The 21814-nt window shown below is 42.9% G+C and overlaps 1 protein-coding gene across 3 annotated transcripts; it reads left to right on the forward strand.

Annotated features, from left to right (window-relative positions):
* The first annotated feature begins 1964 nt into the window (after positions 1 to 1964).
* ADSL (adenylosuccinate lyase) lies at positions 1965 to 20463 on the forward strand. Of its 3 annotated transcripts, XM_074163030.1 has the most exons (13): positions 1965 to 2201; positions 8077 to 8280; positions 9407 to 9451; positions 10214 to 10293; positions 12612 to 12783; positions 13091 to 13137; positions 13539 to 13629; positions 14463 to 14532; positions 15579 to 15726; positions 17633 to 17723; positions 18294 to 18383; positions 19843 to 20019; positions 20325 to 20463. In XM_074163030.1, the coding sequence occupies exons 1-13, from the start codon at positions 2046 to 2048 to the stop codon at positions 20409 to 20411; spliced, it is 1458 nt and encodes a 485-aa protein (XP_074019131.1). In that variant the 5' UTR covers positions 1965 to 2045; the 3' UTR covers positions 20412 to 20463. The 3 variants fall into 3 exon arrangements, with proteins under 3 accessions (XP_074019131.1, XP_074019136.1, XP_074019143.1); XM_074163035.1 differs by lacking the exon at positions 9407 to 9451 and having other exon boundaries at positions 2091 to 2201; positions 20325 to 20462; XM_074163042.1 differs by lacking the exon at positions 19843 to 20019 and having other exon boundaries at positions 2091 to 2201; positions 20325 to 20411.
* The last annotated feature ends 1351 nt before the right edge of the window (positions 20464 to 21814 follow it).

The following is a 21814-nucleotide window of genomic DNA, read 5'->3' on the forward strand; positions in this document are numbered from 1 at the left end:
TCAGGGATGTGCGTATGAGCCCATGCCTTTTGGAATTTGGCCTTCAAAATATTAAGAAAATATGGTTTCTGTACCGGAAACCTTCCTATCTGACACTCCCTGGTCCTCTCTGTCCTCCATTGCTCCCTGTGGCCTTAGGAACATCTCTCCACCATTGCCATATGCCGCCCTCTCCATCTCTGCCAGTTCTCAAAAGTGAAACGCATGCAGTGATTCTGCAGAGAAAGAATCTGAAATGATGCGTGGGCACCTGTAGGATTTCTAGACGTTAACCTATCTTGGGATTTCTGCCACACCCTAAGACATGCAGAACATGCTTTTTTCTTTCTCATCTAGAAAGCAGAACAAACAGCAATATGACTCTGCTGACAGTAATCCTGTAATGTTTACTTTGAATTAAATGCTAAGTATTTTCCCCAAAGAACCAAGAAACCCACCTTCTAAACAAAAGTAACCAAATGTAATCTTTCTGGGGGTGGGGAGGGGTGGGGGAGGAAGAGCAGTGACGGGGGAGCGTTCTGATCTATTCTCATCTCTGCCGCTCGGTCGGAGATCCGAAATGCTGCTTTGAGTTCCACAAACATAAGGGATTATGTTTACAAAGGTCAATGCCTTCTACCTGTTCAGGAAACTGGCTAATGGTGGGCATCGGACGTTTGGCGAGTTTCTCCTCATAATGGGAGGAGGGTTGTGTCTGAAAGAGGAATGGAGAAATAGATTCATTTCATCTAGTCTTCTTGGTAAAACCGTGCCGCCCTCCTCCTCCTCTCCTTTACGAAAGGGCGGGGAGGAGGCGGCAGAACAGAAAAATCAGCGATGTCCAAACCGGCTGGATTAGAAAAGGCAGCTTTTCTACTTTGCACATAAAATAGGTAACAGGAAGGTACAGCTAAAGTCCTCTTGCCTGAAACACTGTCCCCCCAGAAGCAGACATTGTAATAATAAAAATAGTGGCTGTGTGTATATTGATGCTACTCGCAAGTTACCTATAAGTGTTTATTATTATTTTTTTTTTCTTATACTTGAAATGGCTTCCTTTTACTAAGCTCTTACCGTAGCTCTGGTTTCTCCTCATCCTCCCTCCTTCTCAAGCACGCAGTGAATAAAAGAGACGGGACAAAACAGGGAGAAGGGAGAGGAGACGACACCGATGTCCTGCGTTATCCAGGTTTCATCCCGATTTCCATCCCGTACCACTCTCAGATGTTTGAACTTGCTAAGGGTTTTCCATGGACACAGAAACTCAGCACTTTAGAAGGTGCTCTTGTACGGCTGGCTGCCCCCCTCCCCTCCCCCCTTCTCCTCCTTTTCTATATTTTTATTTTACTTTTAGTATAGTGGTACTTAAAATCACTGGTTCACTTAAAAAGAAAAAAAAAAACCAACAATAAAATGTTTAAACTCTACTAATGTACAAATAAGCTGAAATGTTGCATTTTATGTGTATTTTTGCCATAGCAGGTACTGTATTTCTCATGCTGGATTTAGAGAAAACAAAAAAAAAAAAAAAAAGAAAAAAGAAAAAGAAAAAAAACAAACAAAAAGGGTGATGTTTTATTGGAGTGTGACAAGTTAAGAGTAATAAGGAATTAAGTCGTCGTCATTTCATTGAAACTGAGAGATGGTGTAATACTTATAAGTTTTCTGAAGGTTTTTTTTGGGCTTTTAAACAGCTTTTTTTGTTTTTATTTTATTTTTATTTTTTGAAAGATATGATTGTATTATGTGCAACTCAGTTGCTTACATTATAACTACAAAATATTTTTGGGTTCCTGGAAAAAAAAAAAAAAGAAAAAAAAAAGAAAAAAGACTAATAAATGTGTTTGGCTGCTAAGCATTTAACGCTCCTGTTTTCCGCAACGTTTGTTCTTGCCCTCCCTTCGCCGCCATCTTCCCTCCCACCTTCCCCCGCGCTGGCCGCGCGGCGCCGTATTCCGCGCCGGGGGCGGGGTCTCGTCGCGACAGCGGGGCGGGGCTCCCCACCGCCCTTATTCCCTGCTGTCGCCGTGCGCCCGGCCCCGATCGTTCCCGCCGCCGCTGCTGCCATGGCGACCCCCGGCGCTAAGGAGGACGTGCTGTCGCGCTACCGCTCCCCCCTGGTGTCGCGATATGCCAGCCCCGAGATGGGTTTCAACTTCAGCGAGAGGAAGAAGTTCGGCACCTGGCGCCGCCTCTGGCTCTACCTCGCCCAGGCTGAGAAGGTAACGGCGGGATGGGGGCTACCGCCGGGCTCCGGCGAGGGACGAGGGCTGGGCCTGGGGTGGGGGAACTGCCTCACGCCCCCGACCCGCTTCCCTTCGGTGTCCCCGCGGTGTCCCGGCGGGGGAGGGCCAGGGGAGCTGCTGGAGCCGCTCGGGAACAGCCCGCCCTGCCTTCCCGGTGCTGCCGGAGGGAAACGGGACCGAGCAGCGGCCAGGGTCTGCCCGGCGTGGGTGGGGGAAAGCTGAGCAGAGCGAGCTTCGTGGGGGGAAAGGGGTGGCAATGTGTGCAAGCCTGGTTTTACACAAACTTTTGTTGTGTAAAACCAACTGCCTTTTGTACACAGCCCTCCTGAGAGGGGATCTTATCAATGCTTATAAATATCTAAAGGGCGGGTGTCAAGAGGATGGGGTCAGATTCTTCTCAGAGGTGCCGGGTGACAGGACAAGGGGCAGTGGGAACAGACTGGAACACCAGAGATTCCAGCTCAAAAAATTCTTTACTTTGAGGGTGACAGCACTGGAAGAGGCTGCCCAGAGAGGCTGCGGAGTCTCCTTCTCTGGAGATATTCAAAAGCTGCCTGGATGCATTCCTGTCCAACCTGCTGTAGGTGACCCTGCTCTGGCAGGGGGGTTGGATTAGATGATCTCCAGAGGTCCCTTCCAACCCCTGCCATTCTGTGATCCCTCAGCGAATCACCTCTTCTTGTCTCATACCCTCCCCATTGCACTTTTGCCCTTTGTGAAATTAGTTTTGTAAAAGCTTTGCTAAGCAGGTTTTTGGTGGGGTTTTTTTGGGGAGGGAGAGAAGGGGAGTTGTCTTCTGAGCAAACATCAGTGGCCTTCTCCTGTGCTTGACTGTTTGCTTTTCAGGAGGTGTGACTGATGAGATGGGCTCTCTTGTTCAATCAGATTGCTGTCAGTCTGTGCCAACTGGACCACCCCGCGCATCTGCAGCCAGTTGTTTCTAGAGAGCCCTTATTTCTCAGATAAGTTTACTTTGGGCCAAAGCGAGCAGAACAGTTACTCCAGAAAGGCTTATGACACTTCTGACAGGCCAAGTGCCACAAAAAAAAAAAACACACCCTAACTGATAGCATGAAAGTTTGGTATCTATTCAACTGTTAGGAAGCAGCAACTGAGAGTATGTCTGTATGATTGCAGGCTCTTGTGTTAGTAGAGTCTGACACATTTTTAAAATGTGGTTTAAGCTAAACCTTCTTACTCCGACTTTGATCCCAATTAGGGGTATGTGTACAGCCCATTATTACTTCTTAGTTGAGACGGTCAGTTTTTAAGATGCGTTAACTTGATTCCTTGTGACTGAGAGGAAGACTTGTATCAGGTTTTTGACAGTGAAAAAACATACAAAACCACCCTGCCTTCTGACAGGATAGCTTTAGCTTTATGAGTCAATAGTTGCCCATTTGTTTTGTACAGGGTCCTTCAGTTTCCATTTTCGAAGTATTGGGGTTGTTAGGAAGCGATCCAAACACCAGGTCTGGCTGTTAATATTGCCATAAGGGCAGAGAAGCACCATGCTGGAGAATGAACAAGCACAGTGTTCCTTCTCCATTCAAGGATCGTACCACTACAGCAGCCTCATCAATAGTATGCTGCACCAAAGGTGATGTTTTAGCAGCTGAAGATGTAATTGTACAGCTATGTTAAAGAGGAGTCGCCTTCTGAAATACCACGTGCTCAGTATTACAGAATCACAGAATGATATGGGGTTGGAAGGGACCTCTGGAGATCATCTAGTCCAACCCCCCTGCCAAAGCAGGGTCACCTACAGCAGGTTGCACAGGAACTTGTCCAGGTGGGTTTTGAACGTCTCCAGAGACGCAGACTCCACCACCTCTCTGGGCAGCCTGTTCCAGTGCTCTGCCACCCTCAAAGTAAAGAAGTTCCTCCTCATGTTTAGGTGGAACTTCTTATGTTCAAGTTTGTGCCCTTGTGCTCTTGTCTTGTCACTGGGCACCACTGAAAAAAGACTGGCCCCATCCTCTTGACACCCATCCTTTAAGTATTTATAGGCGTATTGTCAAAGCTGAGATGCTGGAGGGAGCAGACTGCAGATCTCATCTAGTATCGGAAGTGTCATTACCAAGAATGCATGCACAAGGAGCTTTGCATGTTCAAAGCATGATCATTTAAACACTCTCATATCAATTCCAGCAGATAATCATCACATGTTCTTCTGTTCAAGAATGTCGTGGTTTTGACCGGATTGACCAATCAGAACGACAGATGGCCCCTCCCTCCCCCCTAAGGAAAAGAGAGGAGAGGAAGAGATAAGAGATTTATGAGTTTAGAAAAAACTAAGCTACTTTAATGAAAATATTAATAAATAATAAGAAGAAAATTTAAAAACGGAAAAAAAAGTATACAGTATATACAAAACTGTATCACGCTCCCAGGATGATGATCACGTCACCAACAGGCACAGGGAAAAAGGTTCCAGACTGGACTTGGTGATGGACAGGAGCTGGATTCCAGATCTGGAGTCAGGAATGCTCGGATCGGGATCAAAGGCAGACAAACAGACAGGGTCCTCCTCGGACGTCAGCCATTGGAGAAAGAGAGTTGACCCTTTGATCCCTCAGCTTTTATACTGAGCATGATGCGGATGGGATGGAATACCCTGTTGGTCAGTTTTGGGTCACCTGTCCTGTCTGCTCCTCCCTACAGGTGTGACCCCTCTACACTTTTCCACTTCTGACCCTCCAACAGGGCAAATAATGAAGTTACCTGACCTTGGTTGTTATAGCAATAAGTATAAGCAAGGGCCTTTCTGCATACCATTCCTTGGTATAATCAGGTCTTATCACTGTGAGTATGAACAGTTTCTGAACAATATGCTGTTAATTTCAGTTTAGTTAGTTAGAAGAGGCCCAGCTAAAAAAGTAAAATTACAAAACAGAAAATTAGTTCTGTTTTACCTCAAACCAGGACAAAGAACAAAACATTTTACATTACTTGCCCAATTGGAGAAAGCGAGCTGCTCAAAGAACCAGTGTGAGACTTCTAGGTTCCACTTCCAAGCCCTGAACTTGGGGTTCCCCTGTCCCTTGACCCTTGCTTTCCCTCCCATTGCAGAGTTTTGTTCGCAGAAAGCAGAGACAGATCTTGCAATTTCTTGGGCACCCTTTTTGTAGTGGGAAGAGGGAGACTGCTATTTTTATCTGTCTCCTCATTCCAGAGGAGTTTGACTTCTGATGTCAGCTCTGGACTGAAGAAGGAAGGGTCAGCTACTTTCAGCACCTGTTAGCTCTGTCAGTAATCAGTTAGGTATAGATATAAGCAGTTTCCCTGGGTTCCTTGCAGAAGATACATCGTATTTCTTTTTTGGGGGACATTTAAAAAAAAAAAGTAATAAATGATCTATGGGCAATATTTACTCCAGTACTTATCCTCACTTTCAAGACATTTATATGTTGCTTCTCCAGTCATCTTTATTGAAGATACATAATATTTCTTTTTGGATACATAAAAAAAAAAAAAGTAATGAATGAACTGTGGAATACTTACTCTTGTTTTGTAGTAAATCATAATATTAGAAGATCTAACCATAGGTTTTCCAAAAGAGGGGACATGCAGTTCAGTGATAAAGTTTAGGGCCAGGCAAATGGGTTCATTATTCACCCTACTTATGGAGAAATTTTCAAGTAGTCCACTTGGAATGTGTGAAATGAGAACTGAAAAATATTTCACTGGAAACTGGATTAGACAGAAAATCTTTACAGGTGGTATTTTGTTCCTTACAGCAGGCAATACCCAGGGTTTGAAAGAGGAGACTCAGCAAAGTGTGTGATTAGTAAGAGAGAGCTCCTTAAACTAATCCTTTCCCAACTGATAGTAGTTAAAGTTCGGGTTAAGTGCTGAAGCGTGTGAGTTTATACCCATCTCAAGACTCTAGGTTGGTTTGTTTTTTTTCTAATGTAATTTCATTTGCATTATAATGCTTCTATTAGCACCTTTTTCTTTTTTTTTCTCTTTTTTTTTTATAGTTTTGAACTCTTGACCTAAACAATATGTTATTCGAAAGTCAAGTACAAATTTCATGGAGCTCTTCCTTCTTGTAGAAGTAGCTTTGACATCCTGCAGCATCAAACTGACTAGTAAAATGTTTTGCACACGTGAAATGTGAATGTTCTCTCTCTCACAAGAGCCTATAGTAGCCCTCAATCTATTTTTTTGTCCAATTTAATTTTCATTATTTTTCTGTCATATGTTCTTTATTAGATGAGCAGCCCAGTGTTCTTCTGTTTGCAGGAGGTGTTCCATGTCATCTGCCTGCTCTGCACTGCCCTTTAGGAATAGGGATGAATGAACAGTCATAGTTGTTACAGTGGTGCATCAAAGTATTGGAATAGCCTTGGAGGAATGATACCTTAAAAGCACAATCCAGAGAACACATCATTGGCCTGTAGTGCTTTGGAGAAAAACCTGTGTTCTCCCTCAGGTAGTTTTCCTACTTAGTTTTCTTAGGTAGACAGGTTTGAAGAATGTTTGAGTCTTTCTTCCTGAGGTACTGTCACTATCAGCAAAAACTCATACGGAAGAGGCCTCATGTGATGTTTGTGGGCACATGAGAAGAGCATTTGCTTTGGCGCTACCCTGCCTTGCGTGTATTCCTATGACAAGTAGTCCCTTCTCTTGGAGATGATTTCTTTCCTCTCTGTATGGCTGTCAATGACTGCACACTGTGCTCAGCTTTTCCCAACAGATCATGGATGTGTGAACAAGACATGAGATTTTAGTCCTGGCACAAGAGTGTGTTGCCTGCTGAGTTGCCTGTGCGCTTTCAGGCAGTTACTGTCTGTACCAATACACCTCAGATAGCGGTGTGGGGCCAGGTGCTTTTTCTCATTTATCTGGACATTCATGGCTGTGTATACACTTGCAGCATCATATTTTAAGTTGTGTGGGTGCTAATTATCTGATGAGGACCTTAAAGACACATCTGCTTCACATGCTGTCTTGTCTAGTTCCAGATTCCACATCTGCAAAATGTTTTTTTTACAGTCGGTTTGATTCTGAACAGAACTAGCTTTTGAAATCTGTTGTATCCTTGAAGTGTCTTGGCTGGTGACTTCTAATTGCTAGTGCACAAGACGATAGCATTTTAATTTGGAAAAGGCAGTAATGCCAAGTTCATTGTGAGCCTTTTAAACTCTCAAGTATCAGGAAAAGACATTTTTCTCAGTTTAGTTAGCTTGTGCAAGTATAGAGCTATGCAAGAGTTATACCAGTGTATAATTCTGTGGTTTGATATCTTACTCTGTTTTTAAGTCAGCTTGCTGAAAAGGTTTACCAAATATTTTTGAACATGAAATAGGAGCATTTATCTCCTGCTTTCAGGTCAAGTAACTGATTTCCCAAGCTTCCGGATTCAAGCTGAGATGAGATACTCTAGGGCTTTTGGAAAGGTACAGACATATGTACCTTTCCATATGTTCTACACCAACTGTTTACAATTGTGTAGGTCTAGTTGTGGTCCAAAGAGTTCTTCCTGAGACAAGCTATCTAGTCACATGGTAGCTGGATTTTCTTTACCGGAAGGGTAAAGAAGTTAAAACTTTACTATTTTTATATCACTTTCTCCCATGTGTCTAATTTTTGTAGTTGTCACAGGGATGTTACATGACTGAGGAAGGTATGAAGCCCAAGAGGAACACCTAAGTGTGAACACTCTACTATCCTATTGGGAAAGGTTGGAGAACCCTAGAATGAAAGTGCTTGCTGTTACAGCTCTTGATTATGCCAAATTGCCATGCTTCGATGAGATGGGAGTAAATTATCTAAACAGCTTCTGTCTCATTTTGGGTTGTGTCTTAAAGACAAAAATAAATAGAAAATTTTTTTTCCCTTGCAGTCACTTGGGCTTCCGATCACAGATGAGCAGATAAAGGAGATGGAAGCAAATCTGGACAACATTGACTTCGAGATGGCGGCGGAGGAAGAGAAGAAGCTGCGTCACGATGTTATGGCCCATGTTCACACCTTTGCCCACTGTTGTCCTAAAGCGGCAGCCATCATTCACCTTGGAGCAACTTCCTGTTACGTAGGGGATAATACGGTAATACAGTATTTTCAGTTTCCTGCCTGCAGAGCTGGACAAAACAGAGCTACAGTTGTTTACTTGATAGCTCCTTATAAACTTTTCTCTATAAAATAATATTCTCTATAAAATAATATTAAATAGATTTTTCAGATGTTTTTATCAGTTTTACTGTTGAAGTTAATTCCCCTTTATCCTAGCTACCCTAGGAAGGCAAGTTCTTGCCTCCTTTCATTTGATATGAAGCAAGATCTGTCTGGAAACTAACTGTTCCCTAAGCTCTGCTTGCATGTTAAATATTCAAGGAGATAAGAGATTGTGAGTTACAAACGCACGCAGACACGTGTGAACTGTCAGTCATGCCAACGGGACAAGAGTTCACTGACTTACAGAACAAGGCCACTTTTGATATACGCAGCCCATGAGCTTTCAACTGCTGCTTGGAATTATTAATTCAGGGTAAATAAAGCTTTTCAGCGGCCAAGAGAATAGATAAGTGTGTTAAGTGAAGAAGGAAGTACCACTGTTCTACAGAACTGTAAAATGTTTGGGAAAAACCTGTCTAAAACTGAGTGCAAACTAAAGCCTAATTTCTCGGTGTATATATTGCTGCTCCTCTGTGTCCAAGTCATTGCAAGAAGCTGCTGCATGATTATTTTTATTCTACTCCTTTACAAGCCTGTTTGGCTTTTAGGTAATACCAGCTTCCTAGTGGCAATTGCCACCTCAGTCTCAAAAGATGGAATAAAAGATGACTGCTGCCTGATCAGTCCGCTCGCATTCCTGCTGTCTTAACCTACAGTGCCTTCATTTTCCAGTTGGGATGAATGATTTAGTCTGTCATTCCATGGGCGTCCCAAGTATCTCAAAATAATCATTCATACCCAGTCAGTGGAAATAGGTCTTCTACTGCCCAGTATGACTTTCTGTGGACAGTATAGAAGGAGCAATGATGGATCCAGTGGTTTTGTCATTACCAAGTTCACTGCAAGTTCTGGTACAAGAAGGAAAGCAGAATTTTCATTTTAAGAAGAGACTTTTGAGTGGACAAAGCATATTTTAATTATCTGTGTCCTCTCTGAGAGAAGTTTGTATGTCTGGTTCCTCAGACACAGCCCGAACTTCCTTTCTTTGCTTCTTTCAGGATCTGATTGTCCTCCGTGATGGATTTAACCTGCTGCTACCCACGGTGAGAAGGCCATTGTGTACTGTGTCTCAAGTGGGAAGGGCTGATGTCCTGTGAATAGCCTGTGTTTAACTTGGATTTTCCCAAGCCTTGCTGGGAAGCTAGGAGGAGCTTTCTGTTTGGATTATTCTTGAGAAAGTGAACAGTTAATCTTCCTTTCCTGTCTCAAGTCTTTCCCCAAAGCTTCTTTGCTCACCATGGGAATTATAAGCAACTCCTTGTTTATCTGTGCCGCAGGTACTAGTTTCAGAAAACAACTGTATTGCTGTCAGGGTCAGTTTAGGCATCCCCTTAACTATATTCCTGGGAGCGTGCCAGCATTCAAGAAGCTACGTAATACAATTTTTCTGGGGTCAAATTGGGAGTGTAGTGCAGTGTTGTCTATCTGACAGGGCACCAAATTTGCCCTGGACTGCATGTGTCAATTATACCCAAAGCAGCTGTATTTCTGGCTGATTCCAGGAATAAAGAAGATATCCAGGGATAAACCAACTTCAGGATTGGGTTGGGCATGGGGACTAGATGAGTTGAGCTGAAGTCCAACCACTTGTATCGTTTCTTGCTTGAGTTTTCTAGCGAGCAGAAATTATGTGCATGCCCTGAAAAAAATGAAACACACCATATTCTGTAATTAGGAGGGGGATATTCAAGGATTGCATAGTTGTCTCCCTCCCCTTTTTCTCACAATATTGTGGTGCTTAAGCATGCTAGCTTCTGCTGTGGCGTTTTTTGTTTTCTCTTTTCTATCTTTCCTGCATCCACCAGCTCGCAAGGGTGATCAGCCGGCTGGCCGACTTTGCTGAGAAGTATGCTGACCTGCCTACTTTGGGCTTCACTCACTACCAGTAAGTAGCCATCAGCTTTTGCTTTCGTTTTGTCAGCTGTGCTTTGATAAACTGACCTGCTACTCCTTTCTTTTATCCTTCTTTTGCCCGTCTCTGACCAGCGGCAGTTGGTACTGCTGGACGTCATTGAGACATTGTTGGAGGTTCAGAAAAGGAGTATGATGTGTCTAACTCCAGCCCTGTCTCAGGCAATTGAACTGTTGCTTTGACAAGCTGTCAGCAGTTGTTTTAACACGGCTTCCTGGTGAACATAGATGTGTATATTCTGGGCTGTTTCAAAAAGCATGACTGGGAATTGCAGTAAGACTGTCTTGCAGTCACATTTTCTTTATGTTTGTTTTTCTGTCACTTAATTAAGTTAGTTTCAACTGCAGCTTAGAAAGGTTTGTTACTGGCTACTTGTTACTAGAGCTACTCTGTCAGTAGAGCTGAAGCTTTCTTCTAAAGGGATGAGTCAGGATCCATCAGCTTTCATACATCACTGTACAGATCCCTGGGAAAAGTCAGGAAGAATTTCTTCTGTTTAACAGGATGATGCTGTTTTCTGTCTCTTGGAAAACTTAGCTTCTTGTGCAGCACTTCTGACATTGACTGCAAAAAGAATAGAATAGAATACAATACAATAATTTTTAGGCAGACTACTGAGTCAAAGGACAATGGGATCTGGATAGGTCTGTTGTTGGGGTAGATTAATCTGCTGCTTCATGAAGACAGTTTGCTTTCAGAGGCATTAAACTGCACCTTGAAGTAAGCCTGGATCTTCTGCCCCAGTGATATGAACACCAGAGGCAGGGAAATTAAGCACAGGTCGTGTCAGACTCAGTGTCTGGCACTTTAAAATTTCTCCCAAAAGAGAGTGGGAGCATCAGGTCAGGTCTCTGAGTAATTGTCTTGCTGTATATGCCATGTCAGTTCAATCAGCTCTAGTCCTAGGTGCCTCTTCATCTACAGCTTTTCAGAGGAGTATTCTCTGGGCTCAGTTTTATCTTGGCTTTTGGAAAGAGTACAAAGGAGTATTCAAGAAGTGTATGTAAGGCAAAGTTGTAAAAACTAAGGTGAGGAAGGCATTGATACCTTGGCTTTTCTGTGTCCTTTGTCCACCTACGAGCAGGTCCATGTTTTTCCTAACCTTCCTTTTGCTGCTTACGTACTTGCAGGGGCCGTTCTTGTCACCTTTCACATTCCATATCAGATTTAAGCTGTGGGTGGGCTTTGGCTTTCCTAACCCCATCCCTGCAGCGTTGGACAGTTTCTTTGTCTTTCGCCGGGATCACCCGTCCCTGCTTCTATGGCTTGTATCCTTCTTTTTTATGTTTGAGCTTGATCAGGAGCACCTTTTTCATGTGCATGTGCTTTTTTTGAAATAGTATACAGGTTGTCTTTGGAGTTCATGCGGATAATTTGAAATATTTCAACTTCTAGGTGCTGCGTAATACCCCCATTTTCTCCTCAAAGCATTTGCAGGGGAACAGCGTGGTTGAAGCTTGCAGACGTTTATTTCAAGGTGGAGGTTTTACAAAAAAAAGTCGACTAACAATGTTGTTAATTATTGCATGTTTGCCCAGAGGCTGAGGAGTGCCTTTTTATAAATGAAAAGGAACAGTCCCTTAGAGGAACCATTTAAAATCACAGCTTGATTTTAGGTGTTTCCACACTGAGAAATTCACACCCGTGAGCTATACATTAGTCCCAGGATGCCCTCTCTGCCCTGGGCGAGTAGAATTGGGGCGGGGGATAGATGCACCCCCCGTTCCTTCCAGCCCCCCGGGAGGGGGAGCTGCGGGCAGAGCGCCGGGCGCGGCGCGGCCCCTGGGCCGGCAGGGGGCGCCCTCCGCCAGCGCAGGGAGGCAGGAGCGGGCGGGGGGAGCCGCCTTAGTACACTGAATGAGGCTTTTCCAGAGTTCTGGAAAAACTCCGTGAAACCGTTTCTATTGCTATTCTGACTAGTGGGCCTCCGGTCACTTTTCTTTAAGAAACTCTCCAAAGCTGTAGTGGTGAAACACCTTCAGAAAGACCCATTCTCCCTGATTTCTTAATCCCTTAGCGCATACAGAAACTACAATTACTGTTTTCTCTTGATGTAATTACATCTAATTCCTGAAAAGAATGATCGTGTCTTCAGTACCATTTACTGGTGATATACGAGTGCTGTTACATCTTCCTGCATAAGCCAGATCTTTTTAATTTCTGCTCAGAGGAGTCAGAGAGACCAACCTGCAAGGAGTTCTTCACAGCAGACTCAGCAGCGAAGTGTGGTCCTTGAGGAGTTACTGTGCAGATTGTCAATGACTCAACACTCTGTTTTTGGTTGTTTTCAGACCTGCACAGCTCACCACTGTGGGGAAACGCTGCTGCTTGTGGATTCAGGACTTGTGCATGGACCTGCACAACCTGGAGCGGGCTCGGGATGACCTGCGCTTTCGGGGTGTAAAAGGCACCACTGGCACGCAAGCCAGCTTCTTGCAGCTCTTTGAGGGGGACCATAGTAAAGTAAGTCAGACAGCCCAGGGTGTAGACTTGCAATCTTGGCAGTTCTCCCCTCTGCAATGGTGTTCTCTTTGGGGGGAACATGGGGGTTGTGGCATCAAATTCTGACAAGGGCACTACGATTCCTCTGGGGCTCACTGGCAAGGCCCTGTGTGAAAGTGAGCAGAATCTGGGGAGGGGGTGCTTCCCAGCAGGTAAAACCTTTGTTGACAGTAAACTGAGAAAAGCAAAGGTTCCCTTTTCTGTTGCTGACCTTCCTGAGTTGTTGCATTCTGAGCTCTGTTTGTTTTGGTTTTTTCTTCACCCTGAGGTTGAAGAGCTGGACAGATTAGTGACTGCAAAGGCAGGATTTAAGCGGTATGTAACAAGCATGCTTAGTCACCTAAATTTGGTGTGAGCAAAGTGTGACTCCTGCTGTCTGTGTTGGCCCAGATTCCCCTTGGGTGCCAAACTGACATGTGTGCTGCTGTTGACTTACCTCCCCTTGCCATCTTCCATTCCCAACTGCAGCTTTCTGCGGGAAACTTTACCTCCTAAACAGGCCGCTTCTACTTGTCTCCCTGTCAAAGCATGGCTTTTTCCTATGCTTGTCTCTCTCCCATCTGCATGCTGCCAGAACTGACAGCCTGAATCCAAAGTTGTGCTCATCAGGGCAGAATGACAGCCCTCTGCTTTTAAGAGCCATGTCACTCCTTGCTCAAAGTGTTGTAGTACCGTTGTATCTGTCTGGAGCACTCGACTTCTCTGCTTATTTCTAGGTCTTATATGGTCACAGGGCAAACCTATAGTCGCAAGGTGGATATTGAAGTCCTGTCTGTGCTGGCCAGTCTTGGGGCATCTATACACAAGGTGAGCAACCTGTTTGTATACATCGGGAAGAAGGGGAAACGTTTTAGATCTTGGAAGTGAAGGTGCTCATGGTGCAGAATGCTCTTCTCAAGAAATATAAATTGGTGTTCCTTGTTCAGCTCTTCTCTTTGTGATCGTGTAAATTCACCACTGCATACACACCTGGTAATCAAACCGCAAAGATCTTAAGACCAGTGGCAAATAAAGCAAGTTTACTGAGCGGATGGATTCTAAGATGGGTTAACAAATCCCACACCAGATATTAGTCTAATCTATGCTAAATTGATCCAATTATGGTAAATGTCTTTCCTAGTGGTGTGTGAGTTTTTAAATTTCACCACTTGCTCCTAGTTAATTGCTTCTTTGATAACGGTGTTGTTCTCTCTGTCCTTGTGGGTGCTTTTCATTGATTTCTCTCTGTTCCCTCCCTCCTCTTTCTCTTGGGCTAAAGTGATCTGTGGTATTTTCTTCTGTTTTAGTTTCGTAGGCTGGCTGGTTCACTGAGCACACATTATCAGTGTTTCAAATCACTCTGTAATTTTATTATGCGTTTTCAGTGTACTCTCCTTGTCTTCCATTCCCTGCAAACGTTTGCCCTTCTTGGAGTCTTCTTCTCTTCTAATACAGTGGAAATGCTTTTTTCCTTGTTTTCTTGACTGGGAGTTTTAGGCCAGGAAGTATGATTGCAGTGTCATTTTTTGTCAATTTTTTCGCTGTTCCCCAGTTTGCTTCTTGGACACAGATGCAAACACTTCTCCAAGAACGCTAACAGGATTATATATTGGTGTGTGTTAGTTTGGTTCTGTTTGTTAATTTCTTGACTTTTTTCCTAGATTTGTACTGACATTCGTCTTTTGGCCAACCTGAAGGAGATTGAGGAGCCTTTTGAGAAAGACCAGATTGGTAAGTGATGGGAGATATTTCTTGGACCAGTATATGTATCTTTTCATTTATGTTGGTGCAGCCTTTTAAGCAAACTTAGAAATGTAACTGACAGAAGTTGCTTTAAGTTAACTGGGGTTTTGGCATTGTTAGTATTTTGGGTCTTTTTGAAAGAAAAAGAAGGGGAAAAAAAAAGAAGGCACTTTACCCAAGGGTTTCTGGATATTAAGTAATTAAAATCAGATTTGTATTCGTGCACTTCCCAGGTTTTGGGGGAGAGCAGCAGCAGTCATGTATGCCCTGTTCCCCACAGAGGAAGACTTGGGTCTGAGGAGTACTTAGTGTTTTCCATTCCTCATGAAGCTGACTGGAGCTGTAGGTTTTCAGCTTGACTCAGCATTTTGGTCTTTATAAGCAGACACATTTGGAACAATGAAACTGGGCTGGACCCTTGCCAGCAGAATACCAGTGATGCGATTCTTGACATTGGTGTAAGGGAAGAAGGAATACAGAGTTTTGGATCTTGGTTGGAAGAAAGTTCAGACCCCCTAAATAGTTGCGTGGGATTGAATAGGCAAATTAAGCCTTAGTCGTATCTATTACTTGAACCACTGTACATTCTGTGGACAGTTTTGGTAACCGTTCACCAGAGCAACAGGCAGCACTATAAGTGTCTGATCTTGAAGGAGAATGTTACTAAGCAGATGGCGTCTTGAACACTGCTAAAGTTGCCATGGGTAGGTTTGAGAGATGGTGTTAAATACTGCATTAAAAATTAAGTCCATTTGTTCTTTTTATGTGGTAGTACTACTTCTGTTTTGCAGAATTGCAAAATGTCTTCTCACTTTTTTTCTTTCCACATTTGGATGTTTCTAATCTAAAGGGGAAGTGTGGTGGTGTCATTTTCTTTATTCCATTTTGTCCTTAGAAAATCATCATGTTTTGAGGCTTCAGTCAAAAACATGATTCCTGACACACTTTTCTTATCTGGGGGTGCACTGTCATCTCTTCTTCCTGAATGCACTACTTCTGTTGCCCCGTTTCCATCGCTTGCTCTCTTTCCGCAGGTTCAAGTGCTATGCCTTACAAGAGGAATCCAATGCGCTCGGAACGCTGCTGCAGCCTGGCTCGGCACCTGATGACTCTGGTGCTGGATCCCCTCCAGACAGCCTCTGTTCAGTGGTTTGAGCGAACGTTGGATGACAGCGCCAACAGGTGCGTTTAGATCGTACCATGCAGCAATTTCGGAAGGTGTTGAGCAGGAAGGTCCTCTGATGTATTTAGAAAATACTATTTTTAAACTAAAACCACAAGTTACCACCTTGATGAAAAGTCTCAGTAGAATCTAGAGGCTGCAAAGTGGTTTCCTCTATAAGTTCAGATGAAAACGGTTAGTTTTTTTCTAACGTAAAGATCTTCTGCAAAGTAAACCAGCAGAGAGGGAGGGATGGAGATGCCGTGGTAATAAACTGCTCTCGTAGTCTTCCTGTTTCAACAGCACAGTATAGCGGTTCTTACATTTCTCAGATTTTCCTCCCTGTCTGTTTTGAATGGTTTTTTTGACCCTGCTTTTTACTACTTCTTAAAGAGTAATTCAACATTTTATCTGTAATCCCTTAACCCTCCAAATAATCTAAAGAAACTTACTTCATCTCTTTGTAAGCGTTATTCTTTATAAGAAGTGGTTCAGATCCTAAAGAAAGAGCACAAACATTTACTTTTATTAAGTAATGTTTGATAAAAACCTGTGCAGGTCTTTCAGATATTGCTCAGCAAAATTTGCTTTGTTTTCTGATTCTTTTGTTATTACTATTTTGAGATGAGCAAAAGTTCTCTATAATTATTATCAAGTAAATTATAGCGATTAAATTCAACGCTTCCATCTTCCAGTTAGTACTAAATTTGCATAAAGCTCGTATTTATCTTTGAAACGTTTTCATTTCAAAGTAGTCTTCTGTTGCAGAATTTGATTTCCTAGAATCTTAGAAATCCTTAGATCTTTATATTTCTAAGATACGGGGCTTGTGGAACAATGAACAACAGCAGTTTTGGCTATAGACTAGTGTTAAGATTGTTGGTGAGAATGTTATTTTTAAAATGTCTCCACAAACATAAAATTTCATGAAAGCATAGAAGGTGTTTTATCAAAAGGACTTGACTCTGCAGCTGCTAGTCTTGTTAAGAAAAGAGCTTCATAGGCAGCAGAAAACAATGTAAATTTAAGAAATTGAATTCTGGTTGATATGGTGCCTTTATTTCCCAAAACCTACCAAGTGTTGAGAGATGTACTCAGATGTTTCAATTTTTATTTTCACCTCATCTAATAGGGTCATTTGTCCATAATCCAATTAAAAAATTCTGTGCCTTGGATTTTTCTTGTCAAAGCTGAAGTGTTTTGAAAGCAGAGCAAGCCAGAGAAGATGCAAACAACCTACAAACCAGCCAAGTCTTTTTGAAGACAGTGTGATAGAATTGAGGGCCTTAAATATAGCACAAGATTCAAGTACTAGTATATTTTAAAAGATCACAGTTTAGAATGGGCCAGGCACTGCTGTCACAGATGGATGATGCTGTAATTGCTGCACTGTGACGCAGAGCCTTTTGCCTGATACAGCTCAGTCCCTGCTATTCCTCTCCTTTTCCCCCCTTTCCTTTTTGTCAGGAGCTTCCATTGTGACCAGGAGCTGGTCTCTTGGAGGAAGCCCCCACCAAATGCATGGATCACTTTGGAAGTTCCCCACTAAGCACAAGCAGGCACGGCACATGTGTGCAGCACGTCTTTCTCCTGGAGGGTAGGACTTGTAGACAGGGCAACACAGGGGAAGGTAGTCCCATGTGTGTAAATTACCTCCTCTCTCTCTCTCTCTCCTGACACAAAAAAACCCCAAATCCAACCCCCAAAAAACCTCCCTCCCAGCTTGAGAGCTACTGCTATGAGATGTTCTTTAGCTTTCCAGGTTGTGAGATTTAAGCAACAAGAAGTACACATAAGGAGAACAGTTCCAGGGCCACAGTAATGCTACTTACAGAGTTATTTACAGAAGGTAAAGAGCTGGATCTGAGGTAGACTGGAACAAGGCCTTTATTGCTAACTGGGGCCCTGGGTATGTGTGTTTCATAGGCGTGTGTGTCTTGCCGAGGCTTTCCTCACAGCTGACATCATTCTGAGTACACTGCAGAATATCTCCGAGGGACTTGTGGTATATCCAAAGGTAAAGCAGGAGATAATGTGTGCGGTGCTGCATCCTTGATAATGCCAAAGTGTATAAAAATCCTCTCACTCAAAGGATTACATTTTTATCTTGTTAGTTCAAATTGTTTCTGAATTTTGCTCTCCCTTCCCGCTATATTCTCACTGTTTGCAGGACAGACATGAAAGGGTACTTGTTGAAGCCAAAAGGTAGCAAATTAAAAATCTCTCAAAAAGGATATTTTTTCTTGAACTACACAACGGATCTGTAGAACTTACCTCCAAAAGATACTGTCAAGGCAGATCTCATACAGTTCTGTAACTTACCTGCAGGTTAGAAAGAAAATTCTGTGTACATCTGTTACACAGTAATGTCCCTTACAAAATACAGCTTCTAAGTATTATCAACTTCAATACCTGGATTTCCAGAGCTAAGTTCAAAAAGTGAAATTATCTTTGCATCACTGTCCGGTCCTGGAAATTGAAAGGGAAAGGAAAGCTTCACCGGGAGTCCCAGTTGTCTACAGAATTGCTATAATGCCATTTCTTTTTTCTCTTTTTTTGTTTTGTTTTGTCTTTGTTTTTGCTTAAGGTGATTGAGAGGAGGATCCGGCAGGAGCTGCCATTCATGGCCACAGAGAATATAATCATGGCGATGGTGAAAGCAGGAGGCAATCGTCAGGTACAAGTGCAGTCAAAAATACTTTTGTTCACTGCTTGGCATTTGACTCCTGAGAAAGAAAAGTACCTGGGCTCTTGTCCTGACCATCTCACCTTTCTTTGTTCTCCATCTACTCCCACAGTGTTATTAATATTCCACTGGTGCTGCAAAGTCAGACTCTGCTGTCTGAGGAGAGAGTCGTTGTGGAGATCCGTATTTTCTGTTGGGAACACTGTGTGTTTGAGCTAATTTGACTGTCTGTGCTGGAGATGAGGGAGACCTATTTTTATATTAGATACTAGTAGGCGTTTTCCTTTTGTAAATGTTTGAAGGAACTTGGAACACAGGCCAGCCTTCTTTAAATGGAACGTGTTGGCGGTTGGCTACCTTATAAATTGAAAGAATGAATCAGTGCTGTTAACGAAAAAGCAAGTAAGACCATGCTGAACCATTCATTCATGTGTCACTCATCCCTAATTCAGTATAGTGCTTTTTATTATTAATTTTGTTTATGGTCCTTCCTTCAGTTTTCTGTTTTCAAGAAAATTGAAATTAAATGTTTTCCTTAGTAAATAAATCCAGATGCAATTAGATTACATTGCCTTATCATTTAACTTCACAATTCAGTTTAAAACTGATAATCAAATTTACATCTTAATAAGCCAGTTTATTTTCACTTACCTTTAGATAGTAATTTTTCCTTCTATGATTATTTCCACATCAGGGACAGAAGTTAAACTTGGAAGATAGTAATAGCGGAAGGGTTTGTTAGAAGCTTTGAGTAGGATATGTGGTTCTAGGTCTCTGAAACACTTGAGGCAACTCACCCATGATGTTAATCAGGAAACATCCTTTTTTCCTTGTTTTTACAGATGGATTCCACAGGAAGTCAAGGGATTAGGAAGTCTTTCAGAAAAACTGTTATAAGGGTTTGGCCAGTCTTAGTGCCATGTGAGGGTTCTTTGGGAGAGAATGTCTTAAGGCCCTCAAGTTTGTAAGGTGTTTTTTCCCTTCAGTCTGTCCTTGTGTAAGCCATGGTTTGCATAGTCTCATTGCTCATTAAGTTAGACAGGTTCTTTTCCCTTTTCCAAACCTGTAGAGGTTTTACATTGTTATGCTCCCACAGTGTTCCATGCAGGGGTTGACTAGCGGTGAATAAGCAATTCCCGTATTTCAGGTCACAGAATACAGGAACAGCTACTGTAGTCTGTCTTTGGAAAAATCATGCAAGTAGGGAATAGAACAACTGAAAAAAAATCCTATAGTGACTCCTAAGAGTATTTGGGGAGTTTGAGGAAGTGCAAAGATTCCAGTATTGTAAGTTTGTGGTATAAATGTGTCATTCAGACTGGTTTAGCCTCAAAGGGCAGTACACTTCAATATTTCTCCCTCCCGCACAAGCTAGCAGGATGAACATGTGCTGTCAGTAGCAGTGGAATGACCTTTTTCTTTTCCCGTCCTCTTGCCCCTGCTCCTACAGGATTGCCACGAGAAGATTCGTGTGCTTTCCCAGCAAGCAGCTGCTGTAGTGAAACAGGAAGGGGGTGATAATGACTTCATTGCCCGTGTCCGCGCTGATCCTTACTTCAGCCCTATCCATAAACAGCTTGAAACCCTGTTGGATCCCTCCTCCTTCACTGGACGTGCTCCTCAACAGGTAAAGTAGTGGAAAGAGGCTACGGGTGTTACAGGTTGTAATGTAATGTGTTGTTTAATCTTGCATCCTCTTGTTTGCCAGAGAGCATACATATTATGTGCCTTTGCCCATACTACTAAGGCAGACACATATCTCTCTGGTTTTCCTTGGCTTCCTTGTGGGCTTTGCATTTTTGATCCTGGATGTATCAGGCTGCCAAGTGTCTCTGTGAAACAGAAACCCCAGAGAGACAAGGAGGTCTGAATGGGGAGGAGAAGGGAACCCTTTCTTTTGCTAATTTTATCTTTCCTGTCTTTCTTGAACAGGTGGCAAAGTTCCTGAAGGAGGAGGTTCGACCAGCGCTGATTCCATACCAAAGCAAGATGGGTGGGAAAATCGAGTTGGCACTTTAGGCAAAGGTGTGTGGGTACAGGAAGATAATAAAAGCCTTATTGAACCAGGTCTATTTACCGTGTCATGTTATTTTGGTTCTCTACAGTCAGTACGTTTAACCCCCAGAGCTTACAGCCACCTTGATTCCAGGTGGGCTTTTCATTCTTTGTCTGCTGTTTAATTAAGCCTCCATCTATTGTGCGCTGAGTTACTGAGAAACGGTTGATTGTGACAAGGTAATTTTATCACAGTACCTTTCATTGCCCCCTTGCAGAGCACTGCCAGCTGTTCATAGAGCAGTGCCAGGTGCTGCCTGACATTCATGTATGACTGACTGGTTGAAGGGCAACGACTTGTTGACGAGCCCACTCCCATCTCCATCTTATTCATCTACTCTTAAACTTTCTCCACAAGTGTCTCAAAAGATGATAAAAGGTTGTCTTGGCTTTCAGAGTACTGTGATTTGGGGAGAAAACAGGCCAAAAAAATTAGGAATCATGAAAGGGAGAGGCCATGGAACTTCTTGGCTCATCAAACTGGTGGTCCTTCAGTGCTTCCTTCCTGGTTTAATACTGTACCTGTGGCTCTGTAGCTTCTGAAAATGATATTCACAGGTGTGGGTTAGGAACTGGCCATAGTGATTTACTTTTCCAGGTCCTTGGCTGTAGGTGCTTGATACTGAATGGCAGGTTGACTATGGCATGTGAAAGTCATTCTCTACCGTAAGTAAGTTTTGTCTGATAAGGAAAGAAAAAAGATGTTGGAATTCATTGGATGGCAGAGAAATTCAAGAACTTTTGGTCTTATTTCTGATCCTGAATGTTCTGGTTTGTAATGTTTGTGCTTTACTGTACAGTAGAATCATAGAATCATCCAGGTTGGAAGAGACCCTTGGGATCATCGAGTCCAACCATCTACCCTACACTACAAAGTTCTCCCCTATACCGTATCCCCCAACACCACATCTAAATGTCTCTTAAACACATCCAGGGATGGTGACTCAACCACCTCCCTGGGCAGCCTATTCCAGTGCCCGACCACTCTTTCTGTGGTACATTCTGTACAGTACATACATTTAAAGTACATTCAGTACTGGAACAAACTCTTCTCCCTTTGACTTAAACTGGAGTGATTCCTTTACCTCTTCTTCCAGTGTTGTTACATCATTGCATGTTTCTCTAGCTTCAGTGCAATAACAAGCTCCCTCTTACCTCTGCTATTCATTCAGACTCTCAGAAATTACATGATCAGAATTATTTGATTCTTTTTGAAGTGTGATTGCTGGAGAGAATGAAGAAAAGGAGAACTAATTGAAAGAAGCTACCTGCTCTCCTCAAGACCATCATTGTTTAAAGAGGATTTCAAAATACAGTATGTTTTAATGAGGCTTGTCTATATCAAGTAGTCAGAGAAGTGAGAAGCT

Source organism: Numenius arquata, chromosome 2 (assembly GCF_964106895.1).
Source record: "Numenius arquata chromosome 2, bNumArq3.hap1.1, whole genome shotgun sequence".
Classification (NCBI taxonomy): Eukaryota; Metazoa; Chordata; class Aves; order Charadriiformes; family Scolopacidae; genus Numenius; species Numenius arquata.